General features: G+C 51.9%; 2 protein-coding genes across 2 annotated transcripts; one reads left to right on the forward strand and one right to left on the reverse strand.

Annotated features, from left to right (window-relative positions):
• Nucleotides 1-3,610: 3,610 nt before the first annotated feature.
• On the forward strand, nucleotides 3,611-4,959 carry Sycn (syncollin). Its single transcript, XM_021169228.2, has 2 exons — nucleotides 3,611-4,046; nucleotides 4,827-4,959. The coding sequence occupies exons 1-2, from the start codon at nucleotides 3,652-3,654 to the stop codon at nucleotides 4,834-4,836; spliced, it is 405 nt and encodes a 134-aa protein (XP_021024887.1). The 5' UTR covers nucleotides 3,611-3,651; the 3' UTR covers nucleotides 4,837-4,959.
• Nucleotides 4,960-6,399: 1,440 nt separating this feature from the next.
• On the reverse strand, nucleotides 6,400-9,827 carry Nccrp1 (non-specific cytotoxic cell receptor protein 1 homolog (zebrafish)). Its single transcript, XM_021166015.2, has 6 exons — nucleotides 9,503-9,827; nucleotides 9,040-9,102; nucleotides 8,906-8,957; nucleotides 7,972-8,067; nucleotides 7,165-7,303; nucleotides 6,400-7,031 (listed from the first exon to the last, which is right to left on the reverse strand). Exons 1-6 carry the CDS (start codon nucleotides 9,810-9,812, stop codon nucleotides 6,891-6,893), a joined length of 801 nt encoding a protein of 266 aa, XP_021021674.2. The 5' UTR covers nucleotides 9,813-9,827; the 3' UTR covers nucleotides 6,400-6,890.
• Nucleotides 9,828-14,107: the final 4,280 nt, after the last annotated feature.

Raw genomic sequence — 14,107 nt, forward strand, 5'->3', positions numbered from 1 at the left:
CAGTGAGGGGCTGGGGGCGTGGCTCAGTGGTAAGCCCCTGTCTAGAATCCTCCAGTGAGGGGCTGGGGGCGTGGCTCAGTGGTAGAGCCCCTGCCTAGAATCCCCCAGTGAGGGGTTGGGGGCGTGGCCTGGTGATAGAGTGCTTGCCTAACACATCTGTGATCCTGCACAGCACAAAGAGAAAGACAGCAGTAACAGAAGCACCTCAGACTCAGTGACCAGCCTCTGTTCCTCTCCCCCCTGCATGTGTGTAGGGTTGGGTGCTTGCTGTGCCATGGCCTTTTCTGTGATTCCTATGACGGTGTGTGGTATGAATCATGTTCTTGTCCCTTTCCGGGTCTCCCTACCCAAGCGTGTCTTATGTTCCTGGGACCCTTCTGGGTGGATGCAGATGTAGGTGACTGTCCCACACTTTGGTGTCTTTGGCTCCATGTCCATAGAGCTAAGAGTGGGGCCTCCATGACCCTGAAGCCCAGGAAGTGCTCTGGGAAGTTAACAGCTGGAGATTAGATTCCATGAATCATGAGACGGGGAGGAGGGATCCAGATCTGTGTGTGCTCTGGGGCAGGGCCAGGCTCTCAGGCTCACGCTAAGAATGGTACTGACCCTCCAGCTGACCGACAGGTCCCGGACTCAGGCCCTGCACATTTATACATACAATTTCATATTTATCCCATATTTTCTGTTAGGTATTTGTAGTGCATTGATAAATAACAGTGACGTGGATTGTTTGTAATGGTTTGGAGTCATTATAAATGACATCATTGATTAATATGATCATCTACGATTTCAGAGGCCAAGAAGAAACCGAGGCTCAGAAAGATTACCTGTCTCTGCCCAAGGTCACTCAGAAAGTACACAGCAGAGGCCAGATCTAAGCTCCCGAGCTGGGGAGATGGCTCAGTGGGTAAAGGGCTTGCCTTGCCTGCGTGAAGACAGGGGTCCTGGTGCAAGCCTGTGATCTTATTACTGCGAGGTGCAGGGCCATGAAGGAGACTGGGTCTGGACGCAGGCAGTCTTGCTCCGTAGGCAATTGTGTTACATGTTTGGCTTCATTAAAATTATATTTATTGTTACTGTTTGCGTGTACATGAGGTAGGGAGAGGCATGAGGAGGTAACAGGAGAAAGTTGTGAAATTGATGCTTCTCCTTCCACCTGTATGTAAGTGGATCTATGTAGTGTGTGTGCACATTCAAGTGCGCGTGCGTGCATGTGTACGTGTTAGAGTTCAGAGGTCACCATCCAGTGCCTTCCTCAGTCACTCTTAGGCTTTTTGTTTTTATTTGTTTGGTTTTTATTTTTTGCCCTGGGTGGCTGCCTAGAACTTGTTAGACCAGGCTAGCCTCAGACTCACAGATCTCCACTTGCCTCGGCCTCCTGAGTCCTGGGATTAAAGGTGAACTCCACCATTCAGCTCTCCACTTGTTTTTATTATTGAACAATGTAAATCATTTTTGCTCTACATGTACGAGTGTGCTACCTGGGTATCTAATGCTGTGAAGCCCAGAAGAGAAGGTTGGATCCCCTGGAACTGGAGTTACAAGCAGCTGTAAGCCATCACGTGGGCTCTGGAAACTGAGGCCTGCTCCTCCCTCTGGCAGTGCTCTTAACTGCTGAGCCATTCTTCCAGCCTCTGTCCACTTATCTTTGAGACCGGGTCTCCCTGGAACCTGGAGACCGCCAGTTCAGCTGTTGTGCCCACTGGGGAGCAGGGGCTCTGCCTTTCCCGGCACTGGATTGACAGCTCTGCTGGTGCACCTGGCCATCTGCACTGGTGCTGGGATTTGAACTCCGGGCCACGTATTGAAGGCTTGTTTTGTTTTGTTTTGTTTTCCGAGACAGGGTTTCTCTGTGTAGCCCTGGCTGTCCTGGAACTCACTCTGTAGACCAGGCTGGCCTCAAACTCAGAAATCCACCTGCCTCTGCATACATGGTGGTGCTAGTACATGCAAGGCTCATCCTCCATCACTGACTTCCATCCCAGGCACTGAAACACACTGTCAATCATCCACTGTCACCATTACAATCCGACAGCGTTGGAGAAAAGCACTGTCCATTTCCCAGGCAAAGAAACTGTGTGGGGTGCATGTCTGTAATGCAGCACTAGGGAGGCTGAGACAGGAGGATGGCTGTAAGTTTAAGGCCAGCTATATATTGAGACCCTATCTCAGAAAACTAAAATAAGAGGAGAAGGTAAAAAAGGAAGGAGGAGGAAGAAGAGGAGGAGGAGGAGGAGGAAGGAGAGAAGGAGGGGAGAAAGCCTCCAGGTGTGGCTGGAGGCTGTGGGTTCTATACCCAGAACCACACACAAACAGAACTCCAGCTCTTGAGGTAAGGGAGAGGGTGGGCACCCCTGTCCTCTCCCCTGCCTGTGCTTTTGGGTGGAGGGAGGGGTGGGGAAGAGGAAGCTCATCTCTTTGTCCATTTGTAAACACTCCATATAGCATAGCTACATCTAGAGTTTGGGAACCCTTTTTAACTTACCAAATTACTTATTTAGTTAAGATCCCTAGCCCTTCCAGCTGTACAGTCTCACTCTGTAACCCAAGCTGGCGCACAGCTTCTTCTCCTACCTCAGGGTCCTCAGTGCTGAGATTTGAGGTCTATGCTGACCTTTTCAGCCTTTCCCTTTTATCTTTCTCTTCTCTTTTTATGTGTCCATGTGTCCGTGTGTGGCATATGCACACACGTGTGAGATATATGCATTAATGTGCATGTGTACACAAAGGCCACAGGAGGGCTGATCTATCTATTCTGATCCATCAACAAAGTATTCTCAAGAGACGGGGTCTCTCACTGAACCTGGAGCTAGGCTGCCAGTCAGCAAGTCTCAGCCATCTTCCTGCCTCTGCCCTCTGCAGTGCTGGTGTTACAAGTGTACAGGGCCACATTCCCATGGGTGCTGGGACTCAGAACTTAGGTTTCCCTGCTGAGCCATCTCTCCAGTCCTGACTTTTCCCATTTAAAACCTTTAATTTATTTTTAAATGATGTGTGAACATGCATGTCTCTGTGGGTGTGCGTGCATGTGATTGTAAGGTGCCCATAGACGCCCAAAGTGATGAGTCTCCTGGATCATGGCCCTCTTCAAGGATCTGAACTCTGAATCATCTCCTATCTATCTATCTATCTATCTATCTATCTATCTATCTATCTATCCATCTCCCATTCACCCAGGATCCCAAATACATCCCCATGGAGGCTCCTATTTGCTTTGTAGCCAAAGATAACCTTGAGCTCCTGATCCCCCTGCCTCTACTTCCACATTGCTTTCCCCACCGCAGCTACTCTGTAAACAATGGCAAGGGATCAAATCCCAGGTTTTCTGAGTGCTAGGCAAACACTCTGAGCCTCATCTCCAACCCCTAGACTGTCTTTAATCAGTCCAAGGCGTTAGGGTTTTATCCCCATCTTGTATTTACTATATTCAGTGGTGTGAGGTTTTCCACCGGATCAGGTAGGTCTCTGGCGCCAAGGACAGGGGGCGTGTCCTCGTTCCAGTGGGCGCCAAGGACAGGGGGCGTGTCCTCGTTCCAGTGGGCGCCAAGGACAGGGGGTGTGTCCTCGTTCTTCCCCCGTCTTTATCTCTTCTCTCTTCCCATGGGTCAGACACATAAGTGCACCTCAGATCTCTCGTGGTTCATTGTCACCATGTCCCTGCTGTGCGCGCTGCTGCTGGCTATAGCCCTGGTGGCTGTCCCTGGTGCCCATGGCACTTGCCCCGTGCCCGCAGACCTGAAGAAGTCAGATGGGACGCGCACGTGCGCCAGGCTCTATGAGACGAGTGACCCATACTATGAAAACTGCTGCCAGGGGCCCGAGTTGTCTGTGGAGCCAGGTACTGACCTGCCCTATCTGCCCTCGGGCTGGTCTAAAACTGCATCGTCTCTGGTAGTGGGCCAGCGCTGCGAGATCACTGTGTGGTCTCTCCCCGGTAAGCGTGGCAAGACCCGCAAGTTCACCGCGGGTACTTACCCTCGCCTGGAAGAGTACCGCAAAGGCATCTTTGGAGACTGGTCCGACTCCATCTCTGCCCTCTACTGCAAGTGAGTACCTACCCAACCCCACCACCCAAACCCAAGGCTCGCTCCCCCAGAATCCAGAGACCCCCCAGATTCATACGAAGAAAAGTAGATCTCTCCTTAGAAACTGCTCCTGGAGGTCCCATCTCTGAGTGCACCCCCTAGACTAATCCTGTCATCTTCTATCTTATGGCCCTCACCACCACCCCTGGGCTCTTAGACAAACTCTAGGCTCCCCATACCAGGAAGTCAACAATGCCAGCCAACTTGTGCCTCCATTCTAGAAACCCTTCCACTCAGCGTCACCCTAATTCTGCACTTGCGTGAGGTTTCCTGGCCTCAGAATTAGGGGATCACTGGCTCCTCTGGGGCCCTTAGACCCCTAAGCCAGCCCCGCCTCATTACATTAGGAAGCCCCTAGATCCAACTCTGAGACTTAAAAACCTCTCAGGCCTCGAGACCCCAGGCCCAAATCTTGAAGAGTCAGCCTGGTCTAACCTTCCACCCCCACCCACTTTGTTTAGATCAGCCCCAAACCCAGAAACCATTTGTAGACCTCCCAGGCTCATTCCTAGTGGTCCCCAGGTCCAGCAATCATCCCAAGACCCACAGACCTCGGGTATTCTCTGTTTCACTGTAACAACATCCCAAACCAGCTCAGTGGAATCACTCAAAAAAAAAATTGCCTGACCCCAAAACCTCCCAGCTCCTCAACCTGGAGCCTTGAACCCCTCCTCAGACCTTCCCACACGGGACAATCTCTGTCTGGACACCCCCTGTTGGGACTTCATGTTTCTGTTACAGGTGCTATTGATGGCTTGAGGCTCTGTCTACCCAGCCTGGCCTTGGGGATTGCTGTAGCCCCAAGAGCCAGGAGGCAAGATGACCCCACGACCTGCTATCATAGCTTCCCTGTAATACAGCCCTTTCAAAGTTACAACCCTGTGTGACATCTGTGTGTGTTTGAGACCCAGCAAGCACGGGTGGGTAGAATAGGAGACAGCAGAGTGATCAGATCTGAGTCAGACCATACTGGGGACGCAGCCTTTGATTGTAACTTGGGTTGGGATGAACAAAGACACCCAGGGAGCAGGAGTGAGCACTGCTGGCTGCTGTCTAAATATTTAAACACTTCTTGTTTACTTCTCGACATTAATGCCTAGAACATCAGGGTCATTCTAGGACCTTGTGCCAGGGTAGAACCACCGTGTATTGGATGATGTGGTAGAGGCAGGTGCTCTACCACTGAGCCACGCCCCCAGCTCCTCACTGGGGGATTCTAGGCAGGAGCTCTACCACTGAACCACGCCCCCAGCCCCTCACTGGGGGATTCTAGGCAGGGGCTCTACCACTGAGCCACGCCCCCAGCCCTCACTGGGGGATTCTAGGCAGGGGCTCTACCACTGAGCCATGCCCCCAGCCCCTCACTGGGGGATTCTAGGCAGGGGCTCTGCCACAGAGCCACACCCACATCTCTCTCTTTACTTTTTTATTTTGGAACAGGGTCTAACTAAGTTGCCCGGGTTATCTTTTAACTTGAGATCCCTTTAACTCAGCCTCCTTAGTAGAGGGACTTAAAGACTTGACACTGGGTTGTTAATTACATTTAATGTCCCTTCCCTGACATATGGAAGACACTTTAGTTCAAACTTATGTTTCTGTTCAGGTTGTGATCTCGCCTTCACCTTTGTCCCAGGCGTGGGAGCTTTTAATGGCTGTCTGGTTTGAGTGAGTCTGGGATGTCCTAGGCAGAGAGATGGGTAGAGCTCTGTAGGAATGTAATCCAGGGTAGACTGGAGACAGGACTGGGATTTGGGGAGATTCTGAGAGTTAAGGGATGAAGAAGAGCAGATAAGTGAGAATACTTCAGGGGCCACACTGGGATATAAACAGGTCAACTGTCAGGGGCCTAGGAGATGGATTAGCCCGTAAAGGGGCTTGCAACCAATCCTGACAACCTCAGTTAGATCTCCAGGACCCACAAGGTAGAAGGAAAAACTGAGGTCAGGCTAGGCCCAGTGGTGCAGACATATAACCTCAGCTCCTCAAAAGGCTGAGGCAGAGGACTGAAAATTAAAAGCCAGGCTGGGCCACATAGATCTTGTCACAGAATTTCAATAAATAAAAAGAACTCTGGGGATATAGTTCAGCGGTAGACAACTTGTTCAGTATACACAAAGAACCTGAGTTCAATTCCCTGCACTGCAAAAAAGAGGTAAGAGGTAGGAGGTCAGAGGTCACAGTCAATGAAAAAGATCCAGAGGTCACAGAAGTCCCCGGAGTTCAAGGATTGGCTGAGTGGGTGAGATGTGGACGGAGGGGGTTTCTAATGAACAGAGACCAGGCAGACAACCAGCCTCTGAGCATATGCGTTCTTAGAGCCACTCTCTGAAAGTTTATTCACCAGCATGAGAGGATCAGTTGGTCTACAAGGGGCGGCCCTGCCCAGAGACACACATTCATGGAGGCGTGGAGATGTCAAAGGAGAGCCTGGGCAGGGAGAAATAGGAAGGAGCTGGGGGCAGAGAAGGGAGCAAGGTGGGGCCAGGGGTGAAGGAGATGGGGGGGGGAGGAAAGGTCAGAGGATGAGCAGGGATGGGGGGAAGGAGGGCTCTAAGAAGTGAAGAAAAGTCAGAGGGGTGAGGGGGGCTCAGGGAGGAAAAGAGGGGTCAGACGAAGGTAAGGAGGCATCAAGGAGGTGAGAAGGAGGATGGATTGGGGGTGAGGAGGGGTCAGACTGTTGCTAAGCACACACACAAAAGGCAGAAGGCAGGGAGCATCATAGAAATGCCAAGGGCTGGGACGAGACAAACATCAGGGACTTTCAAAGGATCGATCACGTCAGCCTTGGGGAGAGCCGGTCAGAGGTCACTCCCGGAGCTGCACAGACACGGAGGAGTCGGTCACCCTTGTCCTCCGCAGTCCCCCAGGCTCCATGCGGTTCTTAGCCTTGTGCTGGAAGTGGACAAAGCGCACTCCGGGGCCGTACTGGCGGAAGACGTGGGACACCTGTGGCAGCCCGGAGTTAGGAAGAAAGTCTCACCAGGGTCCCACAGCCTGCTGGCGTCCCTTCCTCCCTCTGCCCAAGGTCGTGGGAAAGAACACCTGTGCGGGAGGGGCGGGACCTGGCAGCGCATCTCACCTGAATCCAGCGGCCAGGGGGTCCTCTCCCATTGGTCCGAGGGGCCACGTGGTGCTGGGCAATGACCGTGCGGCGGTCAGCTGCTAACAGCCAGACATGCAGCTCATAAACACACTGGTCTAGGCGGCTGTCCTCGAACCTGGAGGAGGTTCAGGTTTTGACTGCCATGCGGCCACAACATCATCTCATTCCCCAGCCCTGGTCCTAGGCCCAGCTACAACTATCTCCAGATCTAGCCTCCCAGCCCTGGGCTGGCGGAGACCAAGACAACCCCATGCTCTGTTCTCTGAGGCCCATTGTCCAGGGGCGGTCGGGAGTTGGGGGGAGTTGACATGTCACTAATAATGACGGCTACATCTGTAGATGGAGGGGCACAGGCACAGGTTGAGGTGAGATGGGGTACAGGCAGAGAACTGAAAGAGGGTGCTGGTAGAGTTTAGGGGTCTGGTGGGGAACGCAGGGCATTAGAGCAAATTCATATATGGCCCCTCCATATGACTGAAGTAGGTTTCCCGTTGGAGCTGTGTGAAAAAAAAAAAAAACTGTCTTTTTAATAGGAGGAAAATGAGTCTAAAAATCAGGGGCATAGGCTTCGGGGAATAAAGGAACAGCTTGGCCCAGAGGGAACCCACCCAGCTGACACCTGAAAGATACAAAGGTTGGGGCCGGAGGAGAGAAGGATTGGGTGAGACCACAGAGTCAAAGGGTATTGGTGAGGGAGGGGCTCAGGCCCTCGGGAGCAAGGAAGTCTGAGCTCTGGGGAGCCTCGGATGACGTGAGCAGGTAGTCAGGGAGGGCGGGGCTCACCAGTCCATGATGGTGATGTCAGGCTGTTCGTCATCCAGCAGCTCCTCCCACAGCTTCTTGGCCAGCAGGTTCACGCACTGCTCCTTCACAGTCCAGCTGCAGACAAACAAGAGAGGAGATGGGCCTGGCAGTCCCACAACCCTGAGGTCTCCCAGGGAACAGGAAGCATGGTGACAGGGTTCTAGGTACAGCAGGAGACCCTCCCCCCTCAGCCCCTACCCCCCTGCAGTAGGACCTGGCAGTCCTGGTTCCCAGGAGACCCTGGAGAACAATATACACAAACCCTCAGTTCCAGGAGAGAGCTGACACTTAAGGTGATGACTGGATCCAGGCCTGGAAGCTTAGCTACTCTATGAGTTAGAGGATTGGAAGTTCAAGGCCTACTTGGGCAACTTAGCGAGACCCTACCTCAGAAAAACAAAAAAAAAACGAAAACAGACTAGGAGCATGGCTCACCAGGAGAGCGCTTATCCAGAATCTTCCGGGGAGGGGCTGGGGGCGTGGCTCGGTTAAAAAAAAAAACCCAAAAAACAAAACAAAACAAAAAACAATAAAAGTAGCGATTTATCTAGTTTAAGGGATACTTTAATCAGTTCATTCAAAAAACAAGAACAGATTTAGGAAAGATGAGATTTGACCCCGAGCCCCTGAATTACACACACCCTCCCATCTACCGTTCAGGAGCTCAACTGGACCTGGAGGTCTCTCCCAGGGAATGAGGGTGAGATCAAGGTTTACCAAACACCTACTGTGCGCTGACCAGACATCTTGGGCACCTGTGCCGCATGTTTCATAGGCAATCAGTTATGACTAACCCTGTCACGGAGCCAGAAAGGGAGGCCCCCTCGGCAGGCGCCTCAACAAAGAAAGTTAGAGGAGAGGAGAGTAATTCCTCCCACCCCCACGCCCACCCCCAGACCCTGTGGCAACTCACCTGAGAGGCCCCTGGAGGTTTTGAGTAGTAATGTACCATCCACGGAAATTACCTGGCCAGTGAGGAGGATGGAAGGGTCGGTGGGACATTCCTTGAGGGGCACCATCCTCCCGGGCAGAATCCCCAGTGCTTACCCAGCTCCTTCAGGGGTTTCCGGGTGGGACCCGTGGGGGGCGCCGGCTGGTAGATATTAATGCCTGAATCACACAAGGGAATGGCGCCTCAGGCCAGTGCCCACCTCCTCAAGTCTTCCTACCCCTAGCTAGACTAGAAGGGCAGGAACCCGAGCCGGGCTAGACCAGCCTGGCAGGGATTAAGGAGGTTGGTGGGCGGTTATGGTGAGTCTCTGGAGCTCTGGAAGAATCCAGAGAAAGGGACCGAAACACGGGTAGAGGGGAGGGAGAGAAACGGAGACAGAAAGACACACAGAGACAAGATACAGAGAGTAGGACAGAGATAGATAGGGAGATACAGAAGTGCACTGACGGGGCAGAGATGCCTGCTGAGAGAAAGAAATAGACAGGAGCCACAGAGAAAGATGAATAAGAGACCGAGGGTCTGAGCAGCGCGCCAGGGGTCCCCAGGCTGCGTCCCCACCTTCCGGGTTCGGTGAGCTGAGCAGGTTGCGGTAGAGCGGCCGCTCCAGGAACAGCAGCTGCCAGCTGATTCTCGGGGGCAGCTCCAGTTTCCCGCTCAGGGGTCCCCATTCTTCTACTAGCAGCTGCCTGGCTTCAACCTCAGTCGGTGCATTGGGCTGGGGGAGCTCCGGGGTCACCGGGGACGTGGGAGACCTTGGGGACGGCGGTGGTGGCGGGGACTGGGGATGCGGCGGCAGTTCCTCCGAGTTCAGGGACCCCTCGGCTTCCATCCTGCCACTGAGCGCGTCTCTGTCCGGTGTCTTCTCCATCCCTAAGGTTTGGGCGACTGGGTCCTGGTTCCTAGGATCCAGGTTAACTGGGGGTGGAGGGGCGGGGCAAGTCATAGGGGCATTTAAGAGAAGGCGTGTTAGGGGAAGGATCTGAGCCCCGGGGGCCCTCCTCTCTCAGACCAGCAGCCCAGTTCTCAAGGTCCTCCTCCTTCTGACCTAGTGTTCCAGCCTCCCCAGCCCTCCTCCCTCAGACTCAGTGGTCCAGCCGCCAGCCTCCTCCCTCAGAAAAGGTCCCCACCCCCTCAACTTCTCATTCTTCTGCCCCAGTTTCCCCAGGGCCAGCTGAGGACCTCGCCTGACCCCTGGGGCTAATGTCAAGCTCTCTAATGATGTGTATCCTCCTCCTTAAGGACTTTTGGCTGGCAAAACTGAGGCCAGTTAAAGCCAACGCCACCCCTTCCCCCTCCTCACCCCCATGTGGGGCTCGGAATGGGCAGGGGTCCAGCCTCAGGCTCTCTCCTGGGATTCACTTGAGGCACTCGGATAATTTTTTTCTTTCTTCTTTTTTGGTCCTGGAGAGCGAAACGTGTTAATTAAAGTGAGGCTAGAAGCATAGATGGAGAGGGGGTGGGGCTGGATGCCGGAGCCCCTGGCTGTTCCCCCCCCCCATCACTGTGTCCCTCCCTACTTCCTCCCTGAGAGAGTTGGGCACAGTGAAGGCAGAACTTTGGGGCAGAGGAACCTGTACGGCCAGATACCCAAGGCCACTTCCTGTCTGTGGCCCCATTTCCCGCCCCGGTCTAGTTCTCCCTAAGTGGAGACCATCAGCAGCGGGGAGCTTTGGTGACTCTGCTTGCCAGGAGGTGTTGGCGCTCTTAAACTCATCTCACTAACAAACAGGAGGAACAGAAAGAGGATGGGCAGTTAATAAGCAGATATGGGGCCTGAATTCTCCAATCCCCATCTCTCGGACAACAGCCCTGGGCCAGCTATTACTGGCTTCTTTTTGTTGTTGTTTGTGGGATTTTGTGTTTTGTTTCCAGACAAAGCCTTAGCCCAGGCTGTTTTTTTGAACTTGCTATGCAGCCCCGGGTAGCTTTGCTGCCTCTATCTGCCAAGAGATTGTGCACAAGCTTGTCCCACAACACCCTATGTGTGTATGCTACCATTCTATCCACATGCTATCCCCACACTCCCAGGCCAGGCCCTCAGACTTCCACACTGCCTGTCCTTCAGACGCAGAAAACAAGATGGCCTCAGACAGACACCAGGAAGTGGAGCTCACGCCCTAGTCCATAGTGGGGTAAGCTAGCCCATCTCCATACCCACCCTGTTGTTACACCCATCTTGTCAAAGAAGAAACAGAGACACAGAGAGGTCTAGTGACTCACTTGAGGTTGCACGGCAGGGACAAAGCAAGTTGGACAGAGACACAGGAAGTCCCAGGTATGCTCAACAGCGATCAGATTTAAATCAAGAAACTCAGTCACAGGCTGATGGTGATGTGAACAGTTAAATCCATTCAACCTCCTAAGGGCCCTGTGCTGAAATGGCAGCGAATGATAAATAACATCTCCATGCAAGGCTCAGGGAACTGAGGCAGGAAACAGAGGGGTACTGACCCTGTATGCCAAAGAGCTGGAAGTCACTAGAGCCCTAGGAGGGCTGAGGTGACAAGTATACTTTTCAGGTGTCACCCTGCCACACCTCAGCAGGTTTCCAGAAAACACTGGCAGAGCCCATGGCACACCCCAAACCGCATACACTGCTGGGCCACTGCAGCACACGCCCCTCTGCCCTCCAACCTGCCTCCGGCCTGCCATGGTGGGTGGGAGGAGACCAGACTGATGAGTGTGGCCAGAATCCAGGACAGGGCGTGGCCACAGCCTGAAGGGATCTGAAGGAGGAACCCCTTACCCCCACCTCCCCCCAAAAAACAAGAGAGGCTTTCTTTCTAAAATGTATTTATTCTTTCCTAATTCATACACGTATGATTATAAAATGTACCTTGATCATATTCTTCTCCAATATTCTTTTTTTTGTTTGTTTGTTTCTCAAGACAGGCTTTCTCTGTTTAGCCCTGGCTGTCCTAGAACTCACTTTGTAGACCAGGCTGTCCTGGAACTCAGAAATCCACCTGCTTCTGCCTCCCGAGTACTGGGATTCAAGGCGTGCGCCACCATGCTCCAATATTCTTACCCATCTCCCCTCCTGCTGACCAAAACAGATTTGTCCCTATACTACTTTGATGTGTTTTATTTGTTTGTTTTCTTTTGTTTGAGAATATGTTTCTGCATAGTTCAGGTTGCCCTCAAATTCCAGATGACAATGCTGGCCAGGAACATTAGCACTGAGCCACGCCCCCAGCCCCCTCACTGGGGGGATTCCAGGCAGGGCTCTACCACTGAGCCACGCCCCCAGCCTTATCTTAGGCTTTTTCTTTCCTCCTTGCCTGAGTCTCCCTGCTCAGTGGTTCACAAATCCTGGGACATGTCTGATTCACTAGGGAGGTCCTTGTTCCCTCACAGAAGTCTGGGATGGGCCCTAGAACCTCCGAGAATCACGTTTGTATGATTATGAGGAATCTGGGTGTATAGCTTATGTCTTGACAAAGCAAGTAGATTCCAACAGTAAGTTGTCAGCTTCTGCTCTTGCCACCAGAAGACCAGTAATGTCCCCAGTGTGACGTTTAGCCAAAAGCAGTTAAATCACACGTTCACTCAGGGTGGGTCTCCATGCTGGTCACTGCTAGCCCACACTGGAAGAGTCCATGCGCACACTCCTGGATTAACACCTGGAGATGTAACATATAAGTAAGATCTGGAATGTTCACAAAGGCTGGTGTGCTCAAGGCATGGTCTCCATCTTTGTATTATTAGGTGATTAATCCTTTTAGAGATGGTGACTAATAGGGCATTCTCTGGTCCCCATGGTGTCCCCTTGCAGAAGACAGCGGGACTCCTGTCCCTCTCCACTTAGCTCTTCACCTGCTGGTCACCGTGAGTCCACTGTGTGTCCCCACAGTGACCAGAAGCCCCAAGGTCACAGAGAAAGCAAGACCTTGAAGCCATGAGCCAAATAAAGCCTTTCCTGAAAACAGTATTAGTACAGAATTTCTTTTTTTTTTAATTGTTTATTTTATTTATTTACATTTCAGCCTTTCCTCTTTTTAACACTATTATTTTAGATAGGGTCTCTACATGTAGCTCTCGCTAGGACTTGTTGTGTAGACAAGGCTGGCTTAGAACTCACAGTGACCTGCCTTTTTATTATTTTATGAGTATTTTTTCTTCTTCTTTTTTTTAAATTAGGTATTTTCTTCATTTACATTTCCAATGCTATCCCAAAAGTCCCCCATACCCCCCACCCACTCCCCCACCCACTCCCACTTCTTGGCCCTGGTGTTCCCCTGTACTGGGGCATATAAAGTTTGCACAACCAATGGGCCTCTCATTACACTGATGGCCGACTAGGCCATCTTCTGATACATATACAGCTAGAGACAAGAGCTCCGGGGTACTGGTTAGTTCATAATGTTGTTCCACCTATAGGGTTGCAGATCCCTTCAGCTCCTTGGGTGCTTTCTCCGGCTCCTCCATTGGGGGCGCTATTTTATGAGTATTTGTTTGCCTGCATATATATCCGTGTGCCACCTTGTGTGCCTGGTGCCTCCAGAGACCAGAAGAAGAAATCAGATTCCTAGGAACTAGAGCCACAGATGGTTGTGAGCCACCCTGTGGGCTCTGGGAATTGAATCCCAGCCCTCTGGGAAAGCAGCACTTGCTCTGACTTGCTGACTCAGCCCCATCTTCCTTTTTAAAGTAGAGGTCTCTGATATTTCGTTATAGCAACAGAGAGTTAGCCAACCTTCTCTGGTACATTTATACACTGGGATTCTACTCAAGTAAAAGAAAGGAGCTCTCCGCAGACATGACAATGGGGATGTTTGGCTGAGTCTAAAAATCTCTACTCAGAATAATAAAGGACAGTCAAAACAATGGTACCCCAGTGTGATTTCGTTTCTATATAATCCTGGTAAGGCGAGATTAGGCCAGCATCAAAGAAGTTGTGTTGGTGGCCCTTAGAGACTAAAGGAATTAGAGCCTTCCTTCCTTCTTTCCTTCCTTCTTCCCTCCCTTCAATACCAAGTTCTCACTTTGTAGACCAGGCTGGCCTTGAACTCACACACCTCTGCCTCCCGCGTGCTGGGACTAAAGGCATGTGCCACCACACCAGGCCTACAAAGTTCTACCTTAACTATGGTTGTTACATGGACAAACGCATTTGTCAAAATGCATCTAGGTGTATTTCTTTTTTTTTTTTTTTTTTTAAAG

Source organism: Mus caroli, chromosome 7, assembly GCF_900094665.2.
Source record: "Mus caroli chromosome 7, CAROLI_EIJ_v1.1, whole genome shotgun sequence".
Lineage (NCBI taxonomy): Eukaryota > Metazoa > Chordata > Mammalia > Rodentia > Muridae > Mus > Mus caroli.

Excerpts from the sequence above, each read along its gene's own strand:
- Nccrp1 (XM_021166015.2), bottom strand. The coding sequence starts at position 9,812 with ATGGAGAAGACACCGGACAGAGACGCGCTCAGTGGCAGGATGGAAGCC. Across the intron at positions 8,958-9,039 it reads GAAACCCCTGAAGGAGCTGG|GTAATTTCCGTGGATGGTAC; the intron begins GTAAGCACTGGG and ends CTCACTGGCCAG. Across the intron at positions 8,068-8,905 it reads AACCTCCAGGGGCCTCTCAG|CTGGACTGTGAAGGAGCAGT; the intron begins GTGAGTTGCCAC and ends GTTTGTCTGCAG.
- Sycn (XM_021169228.2), top strand. The coding sequence starts at position 3,652 with ATGTCCCTGCTGTGCGCGCTGCTGCTGGCTATAGCCCTGGTGGCTGTC.